The sequence below is a fragment of the Adiantum capillus-veneris genome, chromosome 15 (assembly GCF_014529385.1).
Source record: "Adiantum capillus-veneris isolate H3 chromosome 15, ASM1452938v2, whole genome shotgun sequence".
Taxonomy (NCBI): Eukaryota; Viridiplantae; Streptophyta; class Polypodiopsida; order Polypodiales; family Pteridaceae; genus Adiantum; species Adiantum capillus-veneris.
Window position 1 is genome coordinate 62,840,346 of NC_140945.1, and position 22,614 is coordinate 62,862,959.

At 46.5% G+C, this 22,614-nt stretch overlaps 1 protein-coding gene across 1 annotated transcript in view; it reads left to right on the forward strand.

Annotated features, from left to right (window-relative positions):
* Nucleotides 1–21,489, forward strand: part of ABCI11 (non-intrinsic ABC protein 14) — a 31,574-nt gene extending 10,085 nt beyond the window's left edge. Inside the window, exons 5-9 of the mRNA XM_086482608.1 lie at nt 19,788–19,902; nt 20,395–20,481; nt 20,662–20,710; nt 20,878–20,962; nt 21,056–21,489. Of these exons, the coding sequence (XP_086338734.1) occupies nt 19,788–19,902; nt 20,395–20,481; nt 20,662–20,710; nt 20,878–20,962; nt 21,056–21,134 (415 nt within the window). The 3' untranslated portion in view covers nt 21,135–21,489. The remainder of the gene's footprint in view (nt 1–19,787; nt 19,903–20,394; nt 20,482–20,661; nt 20,711–20,877; nt 20,963–21,055) is intronic.
* Nucleotides 21,490–22,614: the final 1,125 nt, after the last annotated feature.

The following is a 22,614-nucleotide window of genomic DNA, read 5'->3' on the forward strand; positions in this document are numbered from 1 at the left end:
TAGCCTTCTGCTGTGGAGCAAAAACGCTAGGGCCTTTTGGGGGTTCTGCTGAGAAGTTGCCTGTTGAGCGAGTGCTCCTACTGCCTCTTCTGCTAGAAAGTGCTAGTGCTAGGTTTCTACTTATACAAACTTAGTAAATTTGCCCTACCTACTTTCCAACAAAAGTCACTTAAAAGTCACTTAAAAATAATAAGTGGAAAATGTCAAAAAAAGGGAAAATAGGTCTATGCACTGTAAAAATGCTACTAATGGGTTCTGATTGTAATCTGATGGTCTTGTTGTGTGCAACCAGAGGATATGCATCTAATCAAGTGTCTGGACGTGCACGGTCTGCGAATAGACTCACAAAAGTGCCAGATCACTTCCTATTCTAGACTGAGTTGATTGAACTGAACCCTGGTCATGCCGTAGCTTGTCCACGGACACATAGGGTTGGATGTGTCACGTGACATTCAGCCAACAAGGACCAGCGTTTTTCAGCATTGTTGATCAGCCCCAGTGTTTTGCATTTGTAGATCAGCCTGGCGATAGCAGGACTCAGCAGATCCCATAGCGTTTTTGCAGCAGATCAGAATCAGCCCTAGCATTTTTGGAGTTGAAGATCACCTAGCGTTTTGCAGTTGTTTGGCGACAGATTCAGCCTTTGGTGCAACATTTTCAGTTTTCAACATATAGACACCGCAGAATAGTCCCCAAACCTCGCAGATCTCACCTTCCTGCAGTAGATCCTCGCTGCACGGTTAGATCAGCCAAAATTTGCAGTTTCAGCCTGCTATTTGCAGATTTCAGCATTTGCATTTTCAGTGCATCGTTGTCGCGTTGTCATCATCGCCGTCGTCATCGACATAGAGTCAGAATACAAGATTTGCAGATTTTAGCCCTAGCATTTTCAGTTTTCAGCCGTCTCGTCGTCATCCGCATCGTCGTTGACATTGTCGGCAAGTCCATAGCATTGTAGTGATTTATGCAATCAATAGTAGACCGCTTTCGCCATAGAGAGTGGGGCCTTCGGAGGAGGGTTTGACAACATTCCGGTGTCGTATTCTTCTCTCTCTATCTTTCAGTCTCAGCACCTTCATTCACAGTGTTCACCACTTTGTTTGTGTTCATTGCACTCTCTCACTACAGGAACGGAAGGCTCTCCCTTCCGTAAGTAAAGGAATCCTTGAACACAGTTCGGAGCACTCATCTTGAGCAAAGTTCAACATTCACATCGGCTGCACCTTACACTCTCCCTCCTTCCTAAGTCGATAGCTCGCCCTCAAGCCGAACCTCTTCTTTTTTCCATTCGACATCAAGCTTCCAATCACCATAATGCTAATTAATCTCTCACTTCCTCAAGAGCAAGGGCATATCTCTCGCTGTTAATCAAGCTTGCTAGCCGATAATTTCTTTCCCTTTCTTGTACTCAAGGAGCATAATGCTCACTCTACAAGCTCCCTCTTAATCGGCACTAGAAGCACAAATTGCATGACACAAACGGAAGGATTAATCAAGCTCTATTTTGAGATCTCAAGAAGCTTTGGATGCTCTCCCTCCTTGTGTGAGAAAGGTATGGAACCATCCTGTTGTAGCTTTCAAATATGTGAAAACTTTAGGACAAAAAACTTTCAACTATAATGACATAGGACGTAATCTTAAAGAGCAAGAAAGGCTAGCAATCTCAAGTATTGATTGCCCTTGTAGTAAAACTGCCTTTTCTTCTTACGTAAATGGAGCTTTGGGTCATGTAGTTACTGCCGATTGTTCTATCCTTCCTTCGGATTCCTTGAAAGACCTTTTCTCAAGAGGTACTAAATTTAGGCTCCCTTCCTCAAACAACTCTTGCCTTCTCAAAGCCATAGAAAAAGGAATTTCTAGTTTCATAGTAAAGTTTGAGGAGTCTTTAGGAGTTCAAAGTATTTTTACCCATTGGAAGTCTGTAGTCCTCAAGAAAGCTTCTTTGAAATTAGCATCTTGCTCTCGGAACGTTTCTTCAAGAAGGAATAGCTTATCTTCTTCTGATCGTGATGCTCTTAGGAAATTTCATCGTGATTTTGTAATCTCTTATGTAGATAAGTGCTCTAATAACTTCGTTGTTACGTGCAAAAAGTTCTATTTAGAATGCTTGTTAGGTGAAGTATACTCTCAGACTTACATTGATTGTGATCTTTCAATGCAAGAGGTTATCTTGAAACATCAAGACTTTTGTAAGTCTTTTGGTTTCAAGTGCCAGCCTAAATTACCTTTTTTATATACCGTTTGGAAGTTCCACAAGAACCCTATAAAGCCTAGATTTATAGCTGATTCTTGAAACACCTCTTTGACTGAGGTTTCCAAATGGCTTAGTTATTGTTTCAAAGCCATTTTACCTAGCGTAAATGAATTGTGGAAAAATATGCTAAAGGAAGCAGACGTACCTACCGATTCAAGTTGGATTTTAAATGATTCAGTAGGTGTGATTCCTGTTTTAAAGTTTTTGAACTTTTCAAGAAGCCTTAAGGAGAAATCTTCTCCTTTATGTCTCCAAACTTTTGACTTTACAATGCTATACACGAAGCTAAATTTGGAGGACCTTAAATTTAGAGTCAAGTCTCTTATTTCAAAAGTTTTTGCGTACAAGCTTGAGAAGGATAGGTACAAGGCATTGCTAGTAGAAAAGTCAGCCTTGAACTTTGACTTCTTATGGCTGAAAAGTAAGAATGTAGATGTAGACAAAGAAAGAAAGAGATTCACCAGGATTGTAGATGACATTGACATCATATCTTTGGTTAGATTTTCTTTTGGACAATTTATATTTAACCATCGGCGACTCTCTTTTCAAGCAAACAATTGGTATCCCTATGGGTACCGATTGTGCTGTTTTTCTTGCTAATTTCTATCTTTTTACTTATGAGTTTGATTTTAGGGAGCGTCTTATCCTCTCTAACACTTGCCCAATATTTTTACACAAGTTATGCAATGTAAGACGCTTTGTAGATGATCTTTTTGTCCCCGACATTCCTTCTTTTCAAGATTTTATGTACTTGAATTCGAGTTCTGTAGACGGAGGAATTTATCCCAAGGAGTTTTGTGAACTTAACTATACCACAAATAGTGATTGTTGTGCCTTTTTAGACCTTAAGATTTTTCAGACTCTCTTGGGATTAGAAGTAGATATCTATGATAAGCGCCTTGAACCAGAATATGCCAATCTATAAATCATCCGTATGCCTCACATTTCTTCGAACATTTCTCTTTTAGCTAAGTACGGTGTCATTTGCTCTCAACTATTTAGATTTTCTCGTCTTTGTTCTAGTAAATTTGCTTTTGTTGTTCAATCTTGCCATCTTATTTCTTTACTAGTTGAAAAAGGATACTCATTCAAAAGAATCATGAAAAACTTTCGTTCATTTTTGCATCGTAGTAAGTTTATTTTTAATGTTTCTTCCTTTGGAATGTTCAAGATAATAAGTAGTAAATTCAATAGAAGTGGGGAGCTAAAAAGCCCACTTATTGTTTGACTTAATAACACCTTATGTTGTTGTTTTGATCTTTAGCGCTTCTAGTATTTTTACTATAGCTTGACAAATTGCTAGCCTTTATCATGGCTGAGTATGCCCATCACCTCCGGAGGGTGATAGAAACTCAGCTCGTTGGTTTTGTAGAGTACGTTCAAAGCATGAATGACCTCTATATAAACCTGCACCTACCCTTGGGCACTGACGACGTGAGTAGGGATGTCATAGCTGTTGTCCAAGCTATGCATGATAAAGGTGATAATCTTATTCTTCCTGTTTGGACAAGTAGCGAAGTTTTTTTTTTTTCCAAGAAAAAGATCCTTCTATTAGTTAATGAAAACTGCCCATAGGGCTACATCCACCTCTGCAAGAGAGGGCTACAACAAGCATGATGGGGAGACTCCCAATGAAAAAACAGCATATATACAATGGGGCTAGATCAAGAAATGGGAGGAGGGAAGAGCCACACAGGTGGACAGTAGTGCCATCTGAGCACCCCCTCGACCATGGTGTAGAAAGGCCCAGGGTGCCAGAGTCGAAGGAAAGCCTCGCGGCGCTCCCGCATGCGGTCGGAGCTGCCCTGTAGTCCCTCAAGCTGTCCTCTGAGAGTATGGATCAGCTCTAGCCAAAAGTCACGAACAGTCTCTGCTGGTGGCACAGGGCGAGCCTCAAAGATGCGGAAGCAACGGGCCCGCTAGATGAACCAAAGAGCTAGGCCGCTGATGAGCTCCCAGCACTCCTCTCTCTCACTGCACCACTCCTGTGGAGTAAGGTCTGTAGCAGGCTGGAGTGCAGGTCGCCCCCCCTTATCACTATCATCCTGCTGGTGGAAGATAGCTCAAACTGTAGTGCCGGGCCTGTGAGGGTGGACCAAGCCGCTGCCCCCCAAGTGTACTGTCGAGCCGCGGAGAGGGCAGGCATCAACCGAAGAACTCGTAGCCACACCTGCTGGGCCGAAGGACAGTCCCAAAGACAGTGTCGCTGACTCTCCACCAACTGGTCACAGGCTGTACATGCGGCCGAGAGACCACTATGCACAAGCCAGCTCCCTACTGCTGTGGCTCTGTGTGCAACCAACCACTGGAACAAAGTGACGCGCCTCGGCTATCTGGAGTCCCACAGCCTCTGCCAAAAAGCTGCCAAGAACTCAACTGTGAGACCCTCCTCCTGCCAATGACGTGCTGCAGCGGGGCGGGCCTCTCTCTGCGCTGCAAGTATATGACGTCCAAGCCGAACAGTGTACTGAAAGAAAGGGACTCCTGGGCGGTCTGCAGAAGAGAAGGGGTCCCTCCATAGCCACTCACCAGGGTCCCACTGTACTCGCGCCAGTGGACAACACTCCCAAGCCCATAGCCTCCAGTGTCCTGTCTCGAGAGCTGCTCGGTCAGGGTCTATGACGCAAGTCCTCCCACAGATGCCCACAACTCGGAAATTCTGGAAACAGCACTCTGCTACCTGCGGGGCCTCTACTGTAACTTGCTGTAATCGTCCCCCACCCTGAAGCTCAAAGAACAGGGTTGGGACAGTCTCTGAACAAGCCCTGACTGAGATGAGAACCTCCAGTCGTGTGAAGGCTCCCATCCATCGGGGTGCTACTGGCTCGAGAGGCGTGAGCCACTCAGCTGGAACTGACTCTGAGATGTCCTGATACAAGCTCTGAACCCCTCTCATGCCCTGTAGTTGGACACCCTGCACCTCCTCTGACAAACCTGTGAACTCTAGCCAGTCACCTAGAGAGCGCGTTGGACCTGCTGCCATGGGACCCCATGACACATGAGGCCTACTCCCAACCAGGTGGCCTCTCTGAGTGCTAACCATGGGGTTCTAGACGAGGGGCTGTCGTAGGCGCTCCTCCGTGCATGTCGGTTGTCTCTGCTCTAGGCCACGCCGTAAGAGCTCCCAAGAGCGAAGCAAACTCACAACGAATCGGTCCTCCAGTCTCCTGCTCAAACCAACTCGGCGCAACTCTGTAAAGATCCATCTGGTCGAAGGTTGCCAAGGGCCTCCTGACTGAGGCACCCTGGTACGAAGCCTCTGCAGCAAGAACTCTTTCCAGGGCTCCTCGCCTGGAAGAAGTCCTCTGACGACGAACTTCCCAAGAAGGGCTCTGCTCTGCTGTGCTGGATCAATGATCCCAAGCCCTCCCTGAGAACAAGGAAGTGTGATGACCGACCAAGCCACCTTGGCTCGGGCAACCTGAGTGTCGCGACCTGACCAAAGGAAGTTCCTGATCAGCCTCTCTACCTGGCTTATACAAGAACTCGAGAAGATCCAGCAAGAAGTGATGTACCACATAGTTGCCAACAACACCTGGTTGGCAACTACTACTCTACCAGCCAGCGAATGTCGTGCTGAGCTCCAGTGGAACAGCTTTCTCCTGATGGACAGGAGAAGAGGAGCAATCTGCTGCTCGGGGGACAAATCCAAACCAACCTGACAACCCAAGTATCGGACTGCAGTCCCTGGGGGAATCCACCTGAAACCCTCTCCTGGCATCCACTCTGGCACAGGAGCACTGCCAACCGAGAAAGCCACTGTCTTTCTCCAGTTGATCAATGCGCCCGATGCACAGCAAAAGGTCTCAAGAGCCTGCCCACACCTGTGTAAATTGGCCTCCTGGCCCTCTAAGTACAAGGCTGAGTCGTCGGCAAACTCAGCGTCCAGAAGCTCATCTCCCCGTATCGGGAGTGCTAAGCCCCTCAAACCAACCTACTGTGACACCAAAAATCTGCTCATCGCCTCCGCATAGAACAGAAAGAGAAAGGGGGCAAGAGGACAACCCTGTCTGACCGATCGAGTGAGCATGAAGCGCTCTCCTCTACCTCCTGCCAAAAGCACCTGACTGTGAGCCTGTCTGTACAAAGCCGACACCCCTCTGATCCAAGCATCTGTAAAGCCCATCCTGCGAAGCGTGCCCTCTAGAAAGTCCTAGTCAACTCTGTCGTATGCCTTCTCAAAATCGAGAAGAAGAATCACAAGGTCCTCCCCATGGAGACGTGCCAGGGCAGAAGCCTCCCAGAAAGTGAAGATGTTGTCAAGGATATTGCGTTCCTTGACAAAACCTGTCTGAGTCCCATGTATAAGGCTCTCCAAAAGTGGCTGAATCCTCAAACTCAGAGCCTTGGCAAGAATTTTGTAGGTTGAGTTGAGGATGGTGATGGGGCGCCACTGTCGAATCTCATCCAAGGAGCCACCCTCCTTTGGAATGAGGTAAATCAGGCCCTCACTCATGCTATCCGGCATCACTCCTGTGTGGAGAATGTACTGAAAGGCACTACAAAGATCTGGGCCAAGCAAGTCCCAGTACTCCAAGAAGAAACTGGGAGTCAGCCCATCCTCACCTGGACAACTACCATGAGGAAGGGCCCTAAGAGCCGTGTGCAGCTCCCCAAGCTGAAGAGGTATCTCCAGCCTCTGGCGCATCTCCTCAGTCACAAGACAAGGCATCTGCGTCCAAACCTGCTCCCTGCATGCATCCTGTCTCTCTGACTGGGGCTCAGCCGTCAGTAGCTCACGGTAAAAGTCAGTAGCAACTGCACGCATATCCTCAGGCTCACAAGCAACTGACCCATTGGGTCTCCTCAGCTGAGTGACCTTGGCATGCGAGTGCCGAGGTCCTACTGTCTCAAAAAAGGCACGTGTCACTCTGTCACCTACCTGAGTCCATTGAGATGCCTGTCGGTGAAAGGCAAACTCATGGCGCCTCTCCTCTGTGCGAACAAGCTCCTGTCGAGCCTGCTGTAACTGCTCCTTCAACCATGGACTGTCTGGATGCTGCTCCTGCATCCTCTGTAGTGAAGCAATGCCTTGTCTGAGACGCTGCTCCTCCTCTCTCGCTGCGGCCCGTCGAGCCAAAGACTCCTGGAGAAAAAAGTGGCTAAGCTGAGCTAGGCCTAAGGCCACTCTGTCTGCCGGTAGAGCCTGGCTGTCCATGCCCTCTGTCCAAAGAGCCTCTACCCTCTCTCTGAGTGCTGTGTCCAACAAGACCCGCTTTGGGATGCGAAGCATCGTGCTTCCACTCCTCTGCCTGTCTGCCACTGTGAGGATCACTGGTGCATGGTCCGAGAAGGATGTCCCTGCCAGGATGCCCACTGATCCCCCCAAGTCACTGAAGTGGTCACTAGTGTAGAAGCGATCTATCTGCGATAGATTCACTCCTCCCACTCTGCGGTCTGATCTAGAGAAGGCAAGACTCTCTGGAGGCCTCACAAAGCCAGAATGCTGCCATGTATCCGAGACCCTCAAGGTCATACACAACCTCTCCCAAGCTGCTAACTCGACTCCATGCACAGTAGCATGGCTGCCTCCGGTCCTGTTAGAAGGGTCCTCCAACATGTTGAAGTCCCCTCCTACACACCAATGGTCAACCTGTGGCAAAGACTCAACAATCTGTGACCAAAACTCTGCACGAGCACTCGCCACATTGGGCGCATAGATGTTCAGGAAGCCCACAAGGCCACCCTGAACCTGCAAAGTAATCCACTGAGCTCTGCCTGGCACAATAATCCCTCTGCCCACAATGGCCTGCTGCAATGAGTCTTCAATAGTCATACATACCCCACCCTGGATGCCTCCAGGTCCTAAAGCAGCCGACCAAAAGGAATCATAACGTCCACGCAAAATCTGACCACAGCGCCGGATGCGGCTCTCAGACAAATGGTGCTCCTGGAGCATAAGGAGATCAATCTCTCCTCCCACAAGGCAATGCTGAAGCTCCTGCTGCAATCGGCCCCGCTGTCGTTGAAACTGGGGCCCACCTAATCCCTGCACGTTCCATGAGACGATCCTCATGGGGAGCGAGAGAGAATAGATGCTGCAGTAGCAGCAAGACGGGCTATCTTCGAGGCAGGCTTGGATGGGGAGTAATCCGCATCCGAGCGTCCTCTAGATAGGCGAGCCTGTAGTGAGTGCCTGGCCCAAGCCCAAGCAGAGCGAGCCGAGCGTAAAGCAACCTCCTCTGTCCAGGAGTCCTCATGTATGTATACATAGCAAGGCAAACACTGTGTATCAGCAAAAAAGTACACCACAATGTGCCTACATCCTGCTGAGTTTGGGGGTGTCACCGCAAACTTGGCCAGTGGCCACAAAGTCTGCAGCAAATCTGTAACTCCAAGTTCTCCCATGTGGTGAGAGAACTCGAGAACCTGTGTATGCAACCATCCCACAACTGAGTCGAGGGACCACTCTGTCTCGGTCCTACTGCAGAGAGGAAAGGAGAAACCAACTGCTGAGTCCAAGGCCTCTATCCCCCTAGCGGCGAGGAACAGAGCGTGGACCCTGAAGCAGGCTGCCTCGTGGTCTGCTGCGGAATCGCCGAGAAAGCGAGTGAATCCGTAATCGAAGAAGTCCTAGCGGCGTCGGAGGTCAATGCTCGTCAGACCACGAGGGATAACTGCAAGGGAAGATGTCTGAATCTGCAAAGGGGGCCGCAAGAAGGGCTGACCCTCTCTCGCTAGGGGACTCGTGGCAAAAGCGCTGCCAAGAGATCTCCTAGCCGTCGGCGAGGGACCAGTCTCCTGAGTCGACTGTGGTACTGAAGCAGGAGGAGGGGGAGAAGGAGCTGGGGGGGGGGGGGGGGGGGGGGGGGGGGGCGCGCGGAGGGGAGGAGAAGCTGGGCGGGACGACAGAGACAGGGGGGCGAGGTGGGGAGTGGGCGGGAGCAAAGGGCGGAGGAGGGGATGAGGAGGAAGAGGGGAAATCTGAAGGTGGAGGGGCTTGCGAGGGTGAAACGGAAGAGAAGGCTGGCGTAGGAGGCTCCTCCTGCTCAAGAGGACCAAAGCGGTTCCCCGTGGGAACCCACTGCTGCTGAGTAGGCACCTGAGGGCCACTCTGAGTGCCAGGCTGTCGCTGTGACCCCTGGCGTCGACGGCCACGGGCCTGCTGCCACCCCTTCTCCGCTGGAGCCCCAGGCTCGGAGGGTGGCTCAGAATCTGTGCGCTGTGTCGCTGGCTGAGGCTGCGGCCCAGCCTTGGCAGGCTGGGGCTGAGGCTGAGGTGCAGGTCGTGGTCTCCTCCGTGGACAGGCCTTCGCTAGGTGGCCCATCTGTCTGCAAATGAAACACTGGTTCGGGAGACCCGAGTATTCCACACTCTGCCTAAACCAACCCCCACTCACCCGAGGCAAAAGGATGACCTTCGGGAGCGTGTGGGTATCTCTGACCAAAACTCGAACTGAAGGGATGTTGGCCGCCTTGGCAGCTACTGATGCTGCCGTACGAGGTGTCTCCAAAACAGTCCGGATGGCGGAGCCAATCCTGGAGAGCAGTGGAAGGTACTCCCTCCGTAAACCCGGAAAGCAGACTGAGATGGGGATGCCTGCCTCCTCTACGAGCACATCCGATGTCGGGTCAAAACCGTGTCGCCACTGTCGAAAGTGGGTGCGTGATGCTCGGATAGCCAGTGGACTCATAGCTATGACCTTGGAGGCCATCTCGGAAGTCTCGAACTCGATCTGGTAGTACCCCCGTCCGAGGATTTGGACATCCAAAATCTTGCCCACTTCTGCGAGAAGGCGGGCCTGGAGAAGGTCACGCAGCTCTCCTCTGCTGAGTCGGGTGTCGAGAATCTTGCAAATGACCGAGGTCGCCTGCAGACGCTCTACCTCATCGGCTAGGCTCGTTTGCTCTGTCGGTGAGAGAGCAAGTCGAATGGTGGGCTCAGCGGTGTCGGGCGAGGGGGCTTCGGAGGAGTCCCTCTGAGGTGGAGCATGAGCCTCCATTAGTGTCTGCTGCTCTGAAGGAGAAGGGCGGACGAGAAGGCCAACGCTTGAGAGCTCGGCAAGGAGAAACCAACTGAGAATCCACTGCCAGGCAATTCAAACGAGGCCTTCGAAGGAGGGGGGGGGGGGGGGGGGGGGGGGGGGGGGGCGGGGGCGGGATAAGGGGGGATAAGGGGCTGGAGCGGCGAGGCAGCGGGCAACGAACAACAGGGGGGGGCAGCGGGCGGGGCTGCACTCTGGCTGGGCTGCGCGCAGGCTGGGTGTAAGCTCAGCAGCGTGCGTGGACAGACAGCGCGCAGGCAAGGGCAGCGCGCAACAGGGGCAGCGCGAGGGCGAGGGCGAGGGCGAAGGGGGGGCTATGGCGCAGGGGAGCAAGAGCAAGCGGGGGGGGGGGGGGGGGGGGAGGGGAACGCGCAGGAGCAGTAGCGAGCATTTACCCGACAAGCAGCGAAGTTGAGATCCCATATTGTCAAGTTTGGTTCTTTGCTCTTTGTTAGTTTGTAGTAGTATTCATTTTTCGATTTCGTATTTAGCTTACCTGAGGACTTAAGGATGTGTTCCGTTAGAAGTTGTTGTGTGAAGTTTGATTTTTAGGATTAAGTTTTTAAGATGTCTTATCTTTTTTGCTTAAAGTTGAGTACCTGCTTTAAGCCAAGTAAGTTGCGTCAACTTATTTTACACATACCTTTTCTAAAAACATTTTTAAGTTAATAATGTTTTGTTTCGTAGCAAACAAAGTGATTTAGTTTGTTTTGTTTGTTTGTTTTTGTTTTTCTTTTCTTTTCTTGGTCCCTTGCTTTTATAGTTTTATAAGTGCTTTATTCCCTCTTATAATTCGTGAGTTCAGACTATTCTGAACTTATGAAGGTATATAAATCTTTCAAAAGATCAACGAAGTTCTCTTTCTCTCCCGACGACATTGAAGAACAAGAAGAGGAAAAGCAAAGAGGAGATTGGAGGAGATCAAGCGAAGAGTTGTTGGTGGAAGTTTGCAGAAAAGAAAAGAGCTTGAAGGGAGTCCTTCGGGGAGAAGCGAGATTGAGGGTTAACTTTAATAGGACAGGGGTATTTTAATAGTCACTTTGGTGAAAATATTGGGAATTAAAAAGCAAGAGAATCATACATGATGGGGATTTGTGTCTGACAATTGCAATTTGCTTTCAACAATTAAGAGATTTCTGATTGGGGTTTCAGATCGAGGTGCATAACGATGATGGAGTATGTGATTGAGTTATAAGAAGGTTATTAGAGATCATAAGTTTGGAAGCTTTGTTATTTACGAGCATCAAAATCTCTGTCGTGTTCTTATTTTTTCTACTGTAATTAGTTGTAAATTCGACTTGAATCCTCAGTTCTCTCTCGTTATTAATCATTAATCTTCAATATACGCTTTTATTAACGCTAATATCACCCCTAATTGCACCTTCTTCACTTAATTTGAGCCTACGCAGATTTCCCGTCTACAGTCAGAAGCCAAGCGCTTTCCCGGTCAGCCTTGGAGAACCGCCCTCTCCGACAATAGGTAGGCCGTACGGATCCCGAAAAAGGTGCTGATTGATTGTTGACGTGGCTGTACGGAAATTCGACTTTTTGCGTTGACTGCTGACGTGGCAGAACTGTACAGAATTACGCAAGTTGCGTTGACTACTTGTTGCTGACGGATTTTTGACCAAGTGATTTGGAGTTAATGCTTTTGAGTTTACTTGCTTTTGGGGCTCTGCTTTTGGCATCCCTTGTAAGTTTATAATGAGCCCAAGGGCCTCACTTCTGAGAGCATCTGGACGCAGAATCTGAGAGCTGAGGACCCGCGGGAGTTATACCTTGCTCAAAGATTAATATAAAAAGAAATACCGATAGGGGTGCCAGTCTTTGGGGCCAATCTCTCTTGACACGGAACTACACTGGGCCATGTCGACTCACTCTACGTTGGGCCATGTCGACTCATTTATTGTGAAGTGACACGGCTCAGCGTAGTTCCGTGCCAAGAGAGATTGGCCCCAAAGACTGGCGCCCCTATCGGTATTTCTTTTTGTACTAATGTTTGAGCAAAGTACAACTTCTGCAGGTCCCGAGCTCTCATACTCTGCGTCTAGATGCTCTCAGAAGTGAGGCCCTTGGGCTCATTACAAACTTACAATGTCACGTGACACATCCAACCCTATGTTCCGTGGACAAGCTACAGCATGATCAGGGTTCGGTCAGTCCAGTTAGTCTAGATTAGAAGTGATCTGGCACTTTTGTGAGTCTATTCGTAGACCGTGCATGCCCAGTCACTTAGTGTAGATGCATATCTTTTGGTTGCACACAGCATGATCATCCGTATTCCCATCAGATTCCATCAAGGGAATTTTCCAGTGCATTTAGCCTATTTTACCTATTTTTGACAGTTTTCACTTATTATTTTTAAGTGACTTTTGTTGGAAAGTATGTAGGGCAATTTTGCTAAGTTTGTATATAAGCAAACCTAGACTAACACTAATTGGCAGAAGAGGCAACAGGAGCCAAGCTCAGTAGGCAACTTCTCAACAAGACCCCTTGGCGGTTTCCCCCACCAAGCAATAAGAATCAGCCCTAGCATTTTCTCATCAGCAGATCACCGCGATGGAAGACCCCATTGCATAGCGTTTTGGCATCAGCATCATCGCCAGCAGAACCCCAGCAAATAGCGTTTTTGCAGAACCTCAGCTTGCGTTTTTGTAGAACCTCAGCCTAGCATTTTTGCAGAACATCAGCCTAGCGTTTTTGAAGACTTCAGCCTTTGCATGTTGGCAGCGTTTTTCAGCCATGAAGAGCCTGTGATTTCAGCCCTAAGAAGGTAGTAGATTCAACCCGGAAAGACCAGCAGTTTCTGCCTTTAAGAACCTCAGTTTTCAGCCCTAAAACCTGCAGATTTTCAACGACAAAGAACCACAAAAAACAGCCCCCAAATCAGCGTTTTTGGACTAGTCGCAGATTTTAGCCCATAGCGTTTTTGGACAGCAGTAGAAAGATTGCAGATTTCAATCCTTAGGTCGACTTCGTCATCACCGTCATCGTCGTCGACATAGCCTAGACTTGCATGAGTCACATGCATTCGGTTTGTACGAAATTGTGCAATCATAAGTAGACCACTCTCGCCGACGAGAGTGGGGCCTTCGGAGGAGGGTTTTACAACGTCTCTGGTGTCGTATCTCTCTTCTCTCTCTATCTCTCAGTCTCATACACTTGCACGCACAGTGTCCATTCACTTTGTTTGTGATCATAGCACTCTCTCATTAAGAACGGAAGGCTCTCCCTTTCATAAGAATGAAAAGGAACCTTGAGCACAGTTCGGAGCACTCATCTTGAGCAAAGCGCAAACAATCATTCTGCTGCACCTAACATACAAGGGATGCCAAAAGCAGAGCCCCAAAAGCAGGTAAACTCAAAAGCATTAACCCCAAAATCACTTGGTCAAAAATCTGCCAGCAAAAAGCAGTCAGCACAACTTGCGGAATTCTGTACAGTTTTGCCACGCTAGGAGTCAGCGCAAAAAGCGGAATTTCTGTACAGCCACGTCAATAGTCAGTCAACGCGTTTTCTGGGATCCGTACGGCTTGTCTGCCATGCCACTGTCCGTACAGTCTGTCGCCATGTCAACAGTCTGTCCGGACAGAACTGCCACGTCATCAATTTGTGACAACATCACAATGCAACACAAATGTTCACATATGCATGTTACAAGACATAGAAACGTAAAGCAACCGATGAACACTCCTCCCGCAAATAACCATCTTGGTCTGGGCCTTGAGCCGTTCAACGACTCTCTCATCACTCCTCCCGCAAATAACCTAGAAAGGTCCGGGCCATGAGATATAGAGGCCTTTTTACAACCAAACGCCTCGCAGACCACAGCCTGCGTCGTTTGGGGGTGTTGAGAGTAACCACTGCTCAAACTTCTTAATACTCTCCTCGTAAATAACCATTCAGGTCCGGGCCATGAGTAAAAACGACACTTTTCAAACTTCCAATACTCCCCCTGCAAATAACCATCCAAGTTCGGGCCATGAGTATGAGCAAGTATTCTCAAACAATCATATCCTCTACTCCACCCGGGAGTAAAATCACCAATCATTGAAACTAGTATTAAAACTAGAGTCAAACAATTCAAATCGGCACCTTTACAGGTTTAAAACAGATACCATCGATTTAGAAAAAATATCAAATAGTACTTCCTTAAACAGAGTTCAAAAGTATTAAAACAACTAGATAATTCATTCAGGTTTTTGTTCAGACAGTCGAACTTTGAGGACGACTGGCTTCTCATTCTGCATCACGGTAATTGTACGGTTCCGGATTTGGATTGTCACGTCATTCTTGCCATGCCAAGGCATGCCCAAGAGAACGTCATAGTTGCCCAACTTCATAATGTGAAAATCGGCTTTTCCTTGATATCCTTGGATGGTCACTTCAAGAGTACGAATGAGAGGTACCACCTTTTGGGTCTGACCGGTGGCTAACTTAGCTTCGATTTCGCCACCCTGTGGATCATAATCAAAGTCCATCTGCTTCAGGAATCCTGGATGGATGAAGTTTTCGATAGCTCCTGGGTCAATGAAAATTAGGGCTTTGAAGCCGTTAATTTTGCCATATGCTTGACACAATTCATTTGTACTTTCAAGGTGTATGCCATGGATGTCAGGATCTAGTCCAATGGCGGGTCTAGCTCTCTTAGCTGGAGGTGGTCCTCGGGTTCTGTTGACCGTCGGCGCGGGCGTCAGCTTTGCTGGTCTATCAGTGCGTTGGGGGCAACCAAAATACTTGTGTGCTGTTTGAAAGAATTCAAAGCATTGGCCTTCTTGTAGTAAGGTATCTCATTGTTGAGGCATCAAACGAGGCCTTTGCGGTTGGCTTTCACGAGACTCTCGAGAATTTGTTTGTTGTTGCCGAGAGTTGTGGTTAGTGGCTAGAGGTTCTTCTCCCTTCATCAATTTGTAGCCGATCGATGCATGGTCCATAAGCTCTTGCATGGTCCATAAGCTCTTGCATGGTGGAGACTTGCTTGGAGAGACAATATTTGTCACAAAGTGGTGACGTGGTAGGCTCTCGAGATAAACTTACACACACCTTGCAGGAAATGCACCAACAGGTTGACGTGGAAAAGTGTTCGGAATTTCGCCAAATACGCTGACTGCTGACGTGGCGTACAGACTGTATGGACCCACAAAACGCACCGACAGGTTGACGTAGCTGCAACATACGGAATTCCGCGTTTTCCGTTGACTGTACGGATTTCCGCTTTTTACAGAGCTGTACGGAATTAACCTGGCAGCTTTTGTTACAGTTGCTTTTGATTTTTAGTTAATTGATTTTTTGGGCTTTGCTCTTGGGGCATCCATTGTAAGAATAAATAAGTCCAAGGGCCTCACTCTGCAGGGCATCTGGACGCAGAGACTGAGAGTGAGCACCCGCGGGCTGTTTGTACTTTGCACACAGATTAATATAGAAATAAATACGGAAAGGGGCGTAGTCTTTGGGGCCTATACCTCTTGGCACGGAACTACGCCGGGCCGTGTCGTCTTTTATGAACTGTTTTGAAGTGAATCTCTGCTGTGTCGGGATAGAATCTTGACTTGGGGTGTCCAAGTTTGTTACAGTGTTATCAGAGCACGACCGATTTCTCTTCTACCGGGAAATCCCTTACTTCGCGACACTTATGGATTCTAGAAAGAATCAATGGACTTCTTTTGCATCTGCTGATGCGGGAGGAGATCATGCAGAAGATTTAAACGACTTAACAGAGGAAGAGTACGGGCCACCTCGGCCTACTCAGTACATACTTCAAGAGATGGAATGTCAACAGCAGGTTGATGAGTGCACAAAACAGATGATTAAATTTGCGAAAGATCCTCAGTTTGCAAAATTTTTGTCTCAACAATCCATCTCTGAAGTGCACACTCAGTGAGGCAGAAAGCCACCGAACCACCCATCAAACCGGCAATCAAGAAACCTCCTTCTCCGAGAATGTTTACAGAACAAGAACTTCAAGAGGTGGTTCAGACTCAAATCAGCCAGCTTTTGGACGCGAAAAATCAATCCAAAAAGCAGTTCCTCGATCTACTTGAAAGAGTTAAGTGATGAACATAGAACGAACATGTCTGAACTTGATAAAGAACGCCAAGAGTTTCTCCACACATATGCTGATTGTTTCTCTGAGGGCTTGCCAAGTAAGTTGCCCCCATCTCGTCCTGAGGATCACACCATTGATCTGATTCTTGGAAGCACACCACTGAACCGGCCACCTTATCATGTTAGCCGAGCCCAAAATGAAGAGAACATGAACCAAGTGAAAGACCTCTTGGAAAAGGGTCTTATCCAGCCGAGTACTTCACCCTACTACTCTCCGGTGTGGTTGATTTTAAAGAAAGATGGATCTTGGAGAATGTGCATTGATTACAGAGCTCTCAATAAAATCACTATCAAAAACAGATTTCCAATTCCAAGGATCGATGATATTCTTGATTGACTTCAGGGATCCTCTTGTTTCAGCAGGATTGATTTGAAAAGCGGATATCATCAGATAAGAATTGCCCCGGGAGATGTCTACAATACAGCCTTTTGGACAAGCTTCGATTTATATGAATTTTTGATATGCCTTTTGGCCTTACCAATGCTCGAGCGATTTTCAACCGAATGATGGATAGGATTTTCCAAGAGTATAGATCATTTGTCGGCACTTTCTTTTATGACATTATAGTCTTCTCCAAGGATGAAGCAGAACATCGTCACCATTTGCTATAGGTCTTTCAAGCATTGCGTGATCACAAGTTAGTTATTAATGCCAAAAAGAGTGAATTTTTATTGCCGAAGATACACTTTTTGGGACACATTGTTTCAGCAGCAGGAGTACAGATGGACTCGGCCAAGATTGAGACTATACGTGATTGGCCCGATTTGAAGAATATTTATGAAGTTAGAAGCTTCTTGGGTTTGTGTTCTTGCTACCGGCGGTTCATTCAAAAGTTTGCAGAGGTAGCTTCCCCTTTGCACGTATTGACACAGAAAGGAGTCCCTCTCTCGTGGACCGACAGAGGTGAGTGCCTTTCAGACATTGAAAGAGAAATTGACTACTAAACCAGTGTTGACTTTGCCAGACTTGCAAAAGCCATTTGAAGTATATTGTGATGCTTGTGGTTGTAGTGTGGGAGCGGTCCTAATGCAAGAAGGCCATGTGATTGCCTATGAAAGCTGATTGTTTTCAAGGCCAAAACAACACAGATTCATGAGAAAGGGCTTTTGGCAGTGATCCATGCTCTTACTCAGTGGCGACATTACCTACTTGGAGCCGATTTCACGGTCTTCATTGATCATCAGAGTTTACGCTACTTCTTGTCACAGAAGCAGCTTTCGGAAAAGCAGATGCGGTGAGCTAACATGTTGTCACAGTTTCACTTCCAGATTGTCCATGTTCAGGAACAGAAAAACTTGGTGGCAGATGCTTCGTCTCGGAAGCCCCTCATCTTGGCTATTTCCGCGATTCATCATAGAAGCTTTGAGGACATGGTTGATAAGTATGCCACAGATCCGGATTTTTTCGATGTATTTAGTTGAATACAGAATGGGGAGGTAGTAGCGGGATATTCCATATGGGATGGCTACTTGATGAAGAAAACGATGTTGTGCGTCACATAGCGGTTGAGGGACAAGGTTCTGACTGAGTGCGATTGTCCACCTTTTATGGGTCACCGCGGCATTGACACCACCTTGAAAGGTGTGGAGCGTTATTTCTTTTGGCCAAGACTCAAGAAAGATGTGGACGACTTTGTATGTAGTTGTTTCGTATGCCAGAAGGTCAAGTTTGACAAGCATAAGACACAAGGATTGTTACAGCCTTTACCCATTCCCACCCGCCCCTAGGGAAGTATTGCAATGGATTTCATTTTTGATCCCCCGAAGACATAGAGTGGGCATGATGGCATTTGGACTGTCATTGACAGATTCAGCAAGCAAGCTCACTTCATTCCAGTGAAGAAAACAGTCAAGCCGGATCATTTAGCGAGACTGCTCATTGCACAGATTTTCAGACTACATGGCATGCCTGAGACAATAGTCTTCGACAGAGATCCCCGATTCACGAGTTTGTTTTGGAGGGGCTACTTGGGAGAACATTGGCACACGGTTGCAGTTCTCATCATCATTCCACCCGCAGACAGATGGGCAATTTGAGATTGCGAATTCAGTCGTTCTGGATTTATTGAAGTCTTACATGTTTTATCAAAAGACTCAATGGGAAATTTTTTTGCTCTTGGTGGAATTTGCCTACAATAACACGATCCACTCTTCAACGGGGAAGGCGCCATTTGAGATCATTGAAGGTGCTCCAAAGGTTCCACCCTTCCTTAGCGCTAAAGATAAGATTTTTGAAGCCAATTAGTACACGAGGGACTTGACACTGCTTTTGCCAAGGTCTGGGAGGCTTTAGCGAAATCTCAAGAACGACGTAAAAAGGCAGTAGATTGACATCGACGAGATTTGAAATTTAAGGAAGACGATTGGGTACTCTTATGTTCTGAGAAGGCACGCCTACGGAAGAAAAAGGGAAAGGAGCCTCATGGTAGTTTGGATCGGATTACCCACGGATGAGTAATCAACTGGCTCTTTTATACTGCTAAAACGGCTTGCCGTACAGAGACATACGATATACTAACAACAGAATTCACACAGAAAACAGCTGAAACAATTGGAACCTGCAAACCATTTGTGCATAGAGACAAGGAGTGGAGTTCTCCTTTCGTACAGATTAGCCCCTAATCAGGTTTCCCCTGGCAGGTATTTCTTTATCTATGAACAAGATTACAATAGTTTCTCCCTCTAAGAGACCACGCTCCACAATATGAGATACAACTTGCACAAGGGCTACAGCTCTCGATTGCTAAAACCAACCATAAAGCAACTGCCAAAACTGACTCTAGTTAGATAAAGGAACTTGCCTGCTTCAACCTACGTAGGGATCTCCAAAAAGCATCCGTATAGCTGCTGCTATGTCAGCAGCCCATCCGTACTGCTCATAGATTGCCACATCCTCAACTGTCCTTACTGGCTGTCACATCAGTGTTTGACTGTATGAAACTGCCACATTGGCAGTGTTGTGTCCGTACACTTCAAGCATTTTGATGGTATGGACTGCCACATCAGCAGCCTTTTGTCTGCACACTTCCAGTCGTCCCTGTGACACTCGTCTTGTGGGTCACGACAATTTCACTGTAATCATATGTTTTTATGCCTCCAATATCGTTGACTTGATTGTAAGCAAGTTCATGCTAATCCTCAAATGTCAACCACTTACCCCAGTACCTGTTCCAAGTCCTAATTTTGACTTGGTTTTCAACCCGATTCATGCTAATTGACATGCACTTAACAATTGTTTAGGAAGTTAGTCCCGTTGGATCCAAGATAATCGCACCAGCAGTTGTGGATTTCAACGTTTAATACACCGATGAGGCTTGTCTTAGCTCTTCTAGCTACATTGTTATTTGTAACAAGGGGTTGATTGGGTCTGCTTTGCCCAATCTTGGTCTAGATAAAGTAGTTGGTTTGATTGGTTTTTGGCTTGCTTCATCTTCCTTCTTGCAGATATTTTTTGGCAGACACTGTCTTAGAGGAGTTGACATTCGGGTTACCCAATCGAGCTCAAAATCCTCTTATGCAGCAGCAGCTTTATCTGCAACTTCATCAAGTGGCCTTAGCCGTAAGTTTGGTTAAGAATTATAAAACTTCGCAAAGAACTTGAATACAAATATGAGTCACGGTCTCAAAGTGGAATTTAGATGTATTTCTGAGGAAGCATATTTCTAACAGCTTGCTGATAATATAGTAGCTACTGGTTGGGTACTATGAAAGGAATTGTGGGTGTTAGCCCCCTCCTTATTTAACTAAATAGCCACTCTTTGTGCACTAGCATGCAAAAGACATTGCAATTTTCATTTCAGAAGCGCTCGGCCTTGTAAATTTTGTTATTTGAAAGGAAAGACTGGGCCCCTTGGGTCGAAGAATTTCACTGCACAACTTGAATGCACATGTACACTAATTGTAAAAGTCGATAGGCAATTTAAAAATGTGGTCGGCTCATATGGAAAATGAAAGATTGCAAGCTCTGGAAATTCTCCAAAGCTCCTGAAACTGGAGGTTGCAATTGGTTTGCATGCAGCAAATAGTGATGCTTAAATATGATACATTTCAGGTTGGCCTCCTGGGGATTTCTTGGGATGCGAACCCTCGTTCTCTTAGTGATGGTTACAAGCGTCGCCTCGCTTTAGCTGCACAACTTGTAAGTGCTCAAAGCTTGTGTGTGCTATCCTTAATATTGCTTATTCATCATTAGCATCTAATTTACCCGCCTCTATTTTACCCAGTGCTAAATGGCACCTCTTAACCATGTCGTAAGTGGTTTTGTAGAATGTGTGAAATCGACCACTTAAGATGGTGAATTTGCCATGATGTTGTGAAGGTACGGAGACCCCGGTTGTTGCTTCTAGATGAGCCTCTTGCAGGATTAGGTGAACTTTTTTCTCTTATGATTAGGCTTTCAGTAGAGCTTCAATTGCATTCGACGATGTCAAGAGATGTCATAGTTCTCATTTTTGCTTTGCGATAACCTAAACCCTAATAATTTAATGGCCTTTCATATTATATGGAACCTGATATCTGAAAATTGTGCACACAGACTGGAAGGCCAGGATGGATGTGGCTAAATTACTGGCCAACTTGAAGCAAGAATTAACACTGATTGTTGTCAGCCATGATTTGAAGTAAGAAAACCTCATCGTTTTTCTGTGCTCAAACAACATCATGCAAAACTTATTTCTGAAGCATAAATTAGCACAAACTAATTGATTGTGCAGAGAGCTTAAACCATATGTGGACAAAGCTTGGCGAATGGACCCCGGCGGGCGCTTAAGTGAGGCATGTGTACCTGTGTAAGCTGGCACCTACGGCACAAGATTGTTAATGGCCAGCTTGCCCAGAAAGCCTGCAAAGAGGACTACAATCGGACCTGTTGCCAAATCTCAGCTTTTAGCAGAGAATTTGTTCTCTGCAATTACACTTTTTGAACATTGAGCTTTGAAGGGCTTTTTTAGGCCATAAAAGAAAAAGAAGCTTTACAACAAAAAAGGGGGACATCCCTTGGTTACAAAGGGCTTTTATGAAGGGTTCTCACGGGAAGACCTTAATAAATGCCGCTAGAATCGAGTTTGGGTCTATGTGGACTCCCACATACAATTTATCTAAATAATCAAAAATTTGTTTTTATTTTAATGTATGTTGGTTTCATTCAGTGTCAGCGCACTTCAGTGTCATGCTGCATACAAATAGGTTGCTACTGTTTGTATGCATTTGAGGGAGGCATTCCTGTATCATGTGTTTCCTCCAACTGCAAAGAAGGACAACTCTCTCTCTCTCTCTCTCTCTCTCTCTCTCTCTCTCTCTCTCTCTCTAGATTTTTAAGCCTTTTGGCTTTAGCCTAGTCTTTCTTTTTTTGTAAGATGAGAGACATTTTAATAGGGGGAAATTTACAAGATTCCTTGAAAATTCTGAAAATTTCCAAAACACCCTTGTATCAATTCTCTGTGCAATGCTCTAGTGTTCACATAGATGATCCTATCGCGAATGATAAACATCTTTTAACTCCTTGGGAAAAAAATCACAAATGAGCTCACAAAAGTGGCATGTATTTATGTATAATGAATTACCTCTTCGCATACGCCCACAAAAAATTAGAGGTCTTTTGATGCCTCAAATCTCTCATCTTTGATGCATGACTGCAATTGGTGAGGATTTGTAAGAAGCGCCTAATTTTTTCTAATCTTATCTTGTATTAGGGGAGTACCAATTTTCTTATGAAAATTTTCAAAAAACAATGCATTCTGAGATGGGGTGCAAAGCCAGCTTTGGCAAAATTTAAGGCATCATGGTAAGTTTGGCAAAGTTTACCCGAACAAGGGGTATTTCGGTAACCCTCCCTTTTCATTCTATGTGTTGCTTTGATCTCATAAGCCACATTAGCCTTTTTGTGACAGTAAAAAAAACTCTCTCTCTCTCTCTCTCTCTCTCCATCCATGGAGTATCAAGTCTTGATTTCAAGACTTGTCGGATATATCTTTGAGGTCTCTTGGGATTGTTCCTACAACGTGAAAATCTCTCCTCTTCTCCTTTTCTTTTTCTTCTTCTCCTCTCTCTCTCTCTCTCTCTCTCTCTCTCTCTCTCTCTCTCTCTCTCTCTCGATTTTTATTGCGTTTAGTGAATAGTAATATTCTCTCTCATTGGCAGAGATGTGTAGTTATGTCTTTCTCCTTTCACTGGCCAAAATGTGTAGCATAAAATCAAAGGGTCAGAATGACATTCAAACATCTTTGCTATTGAGAGATAATATTACGATTTATGATCAAACGTGCTGTCAAGG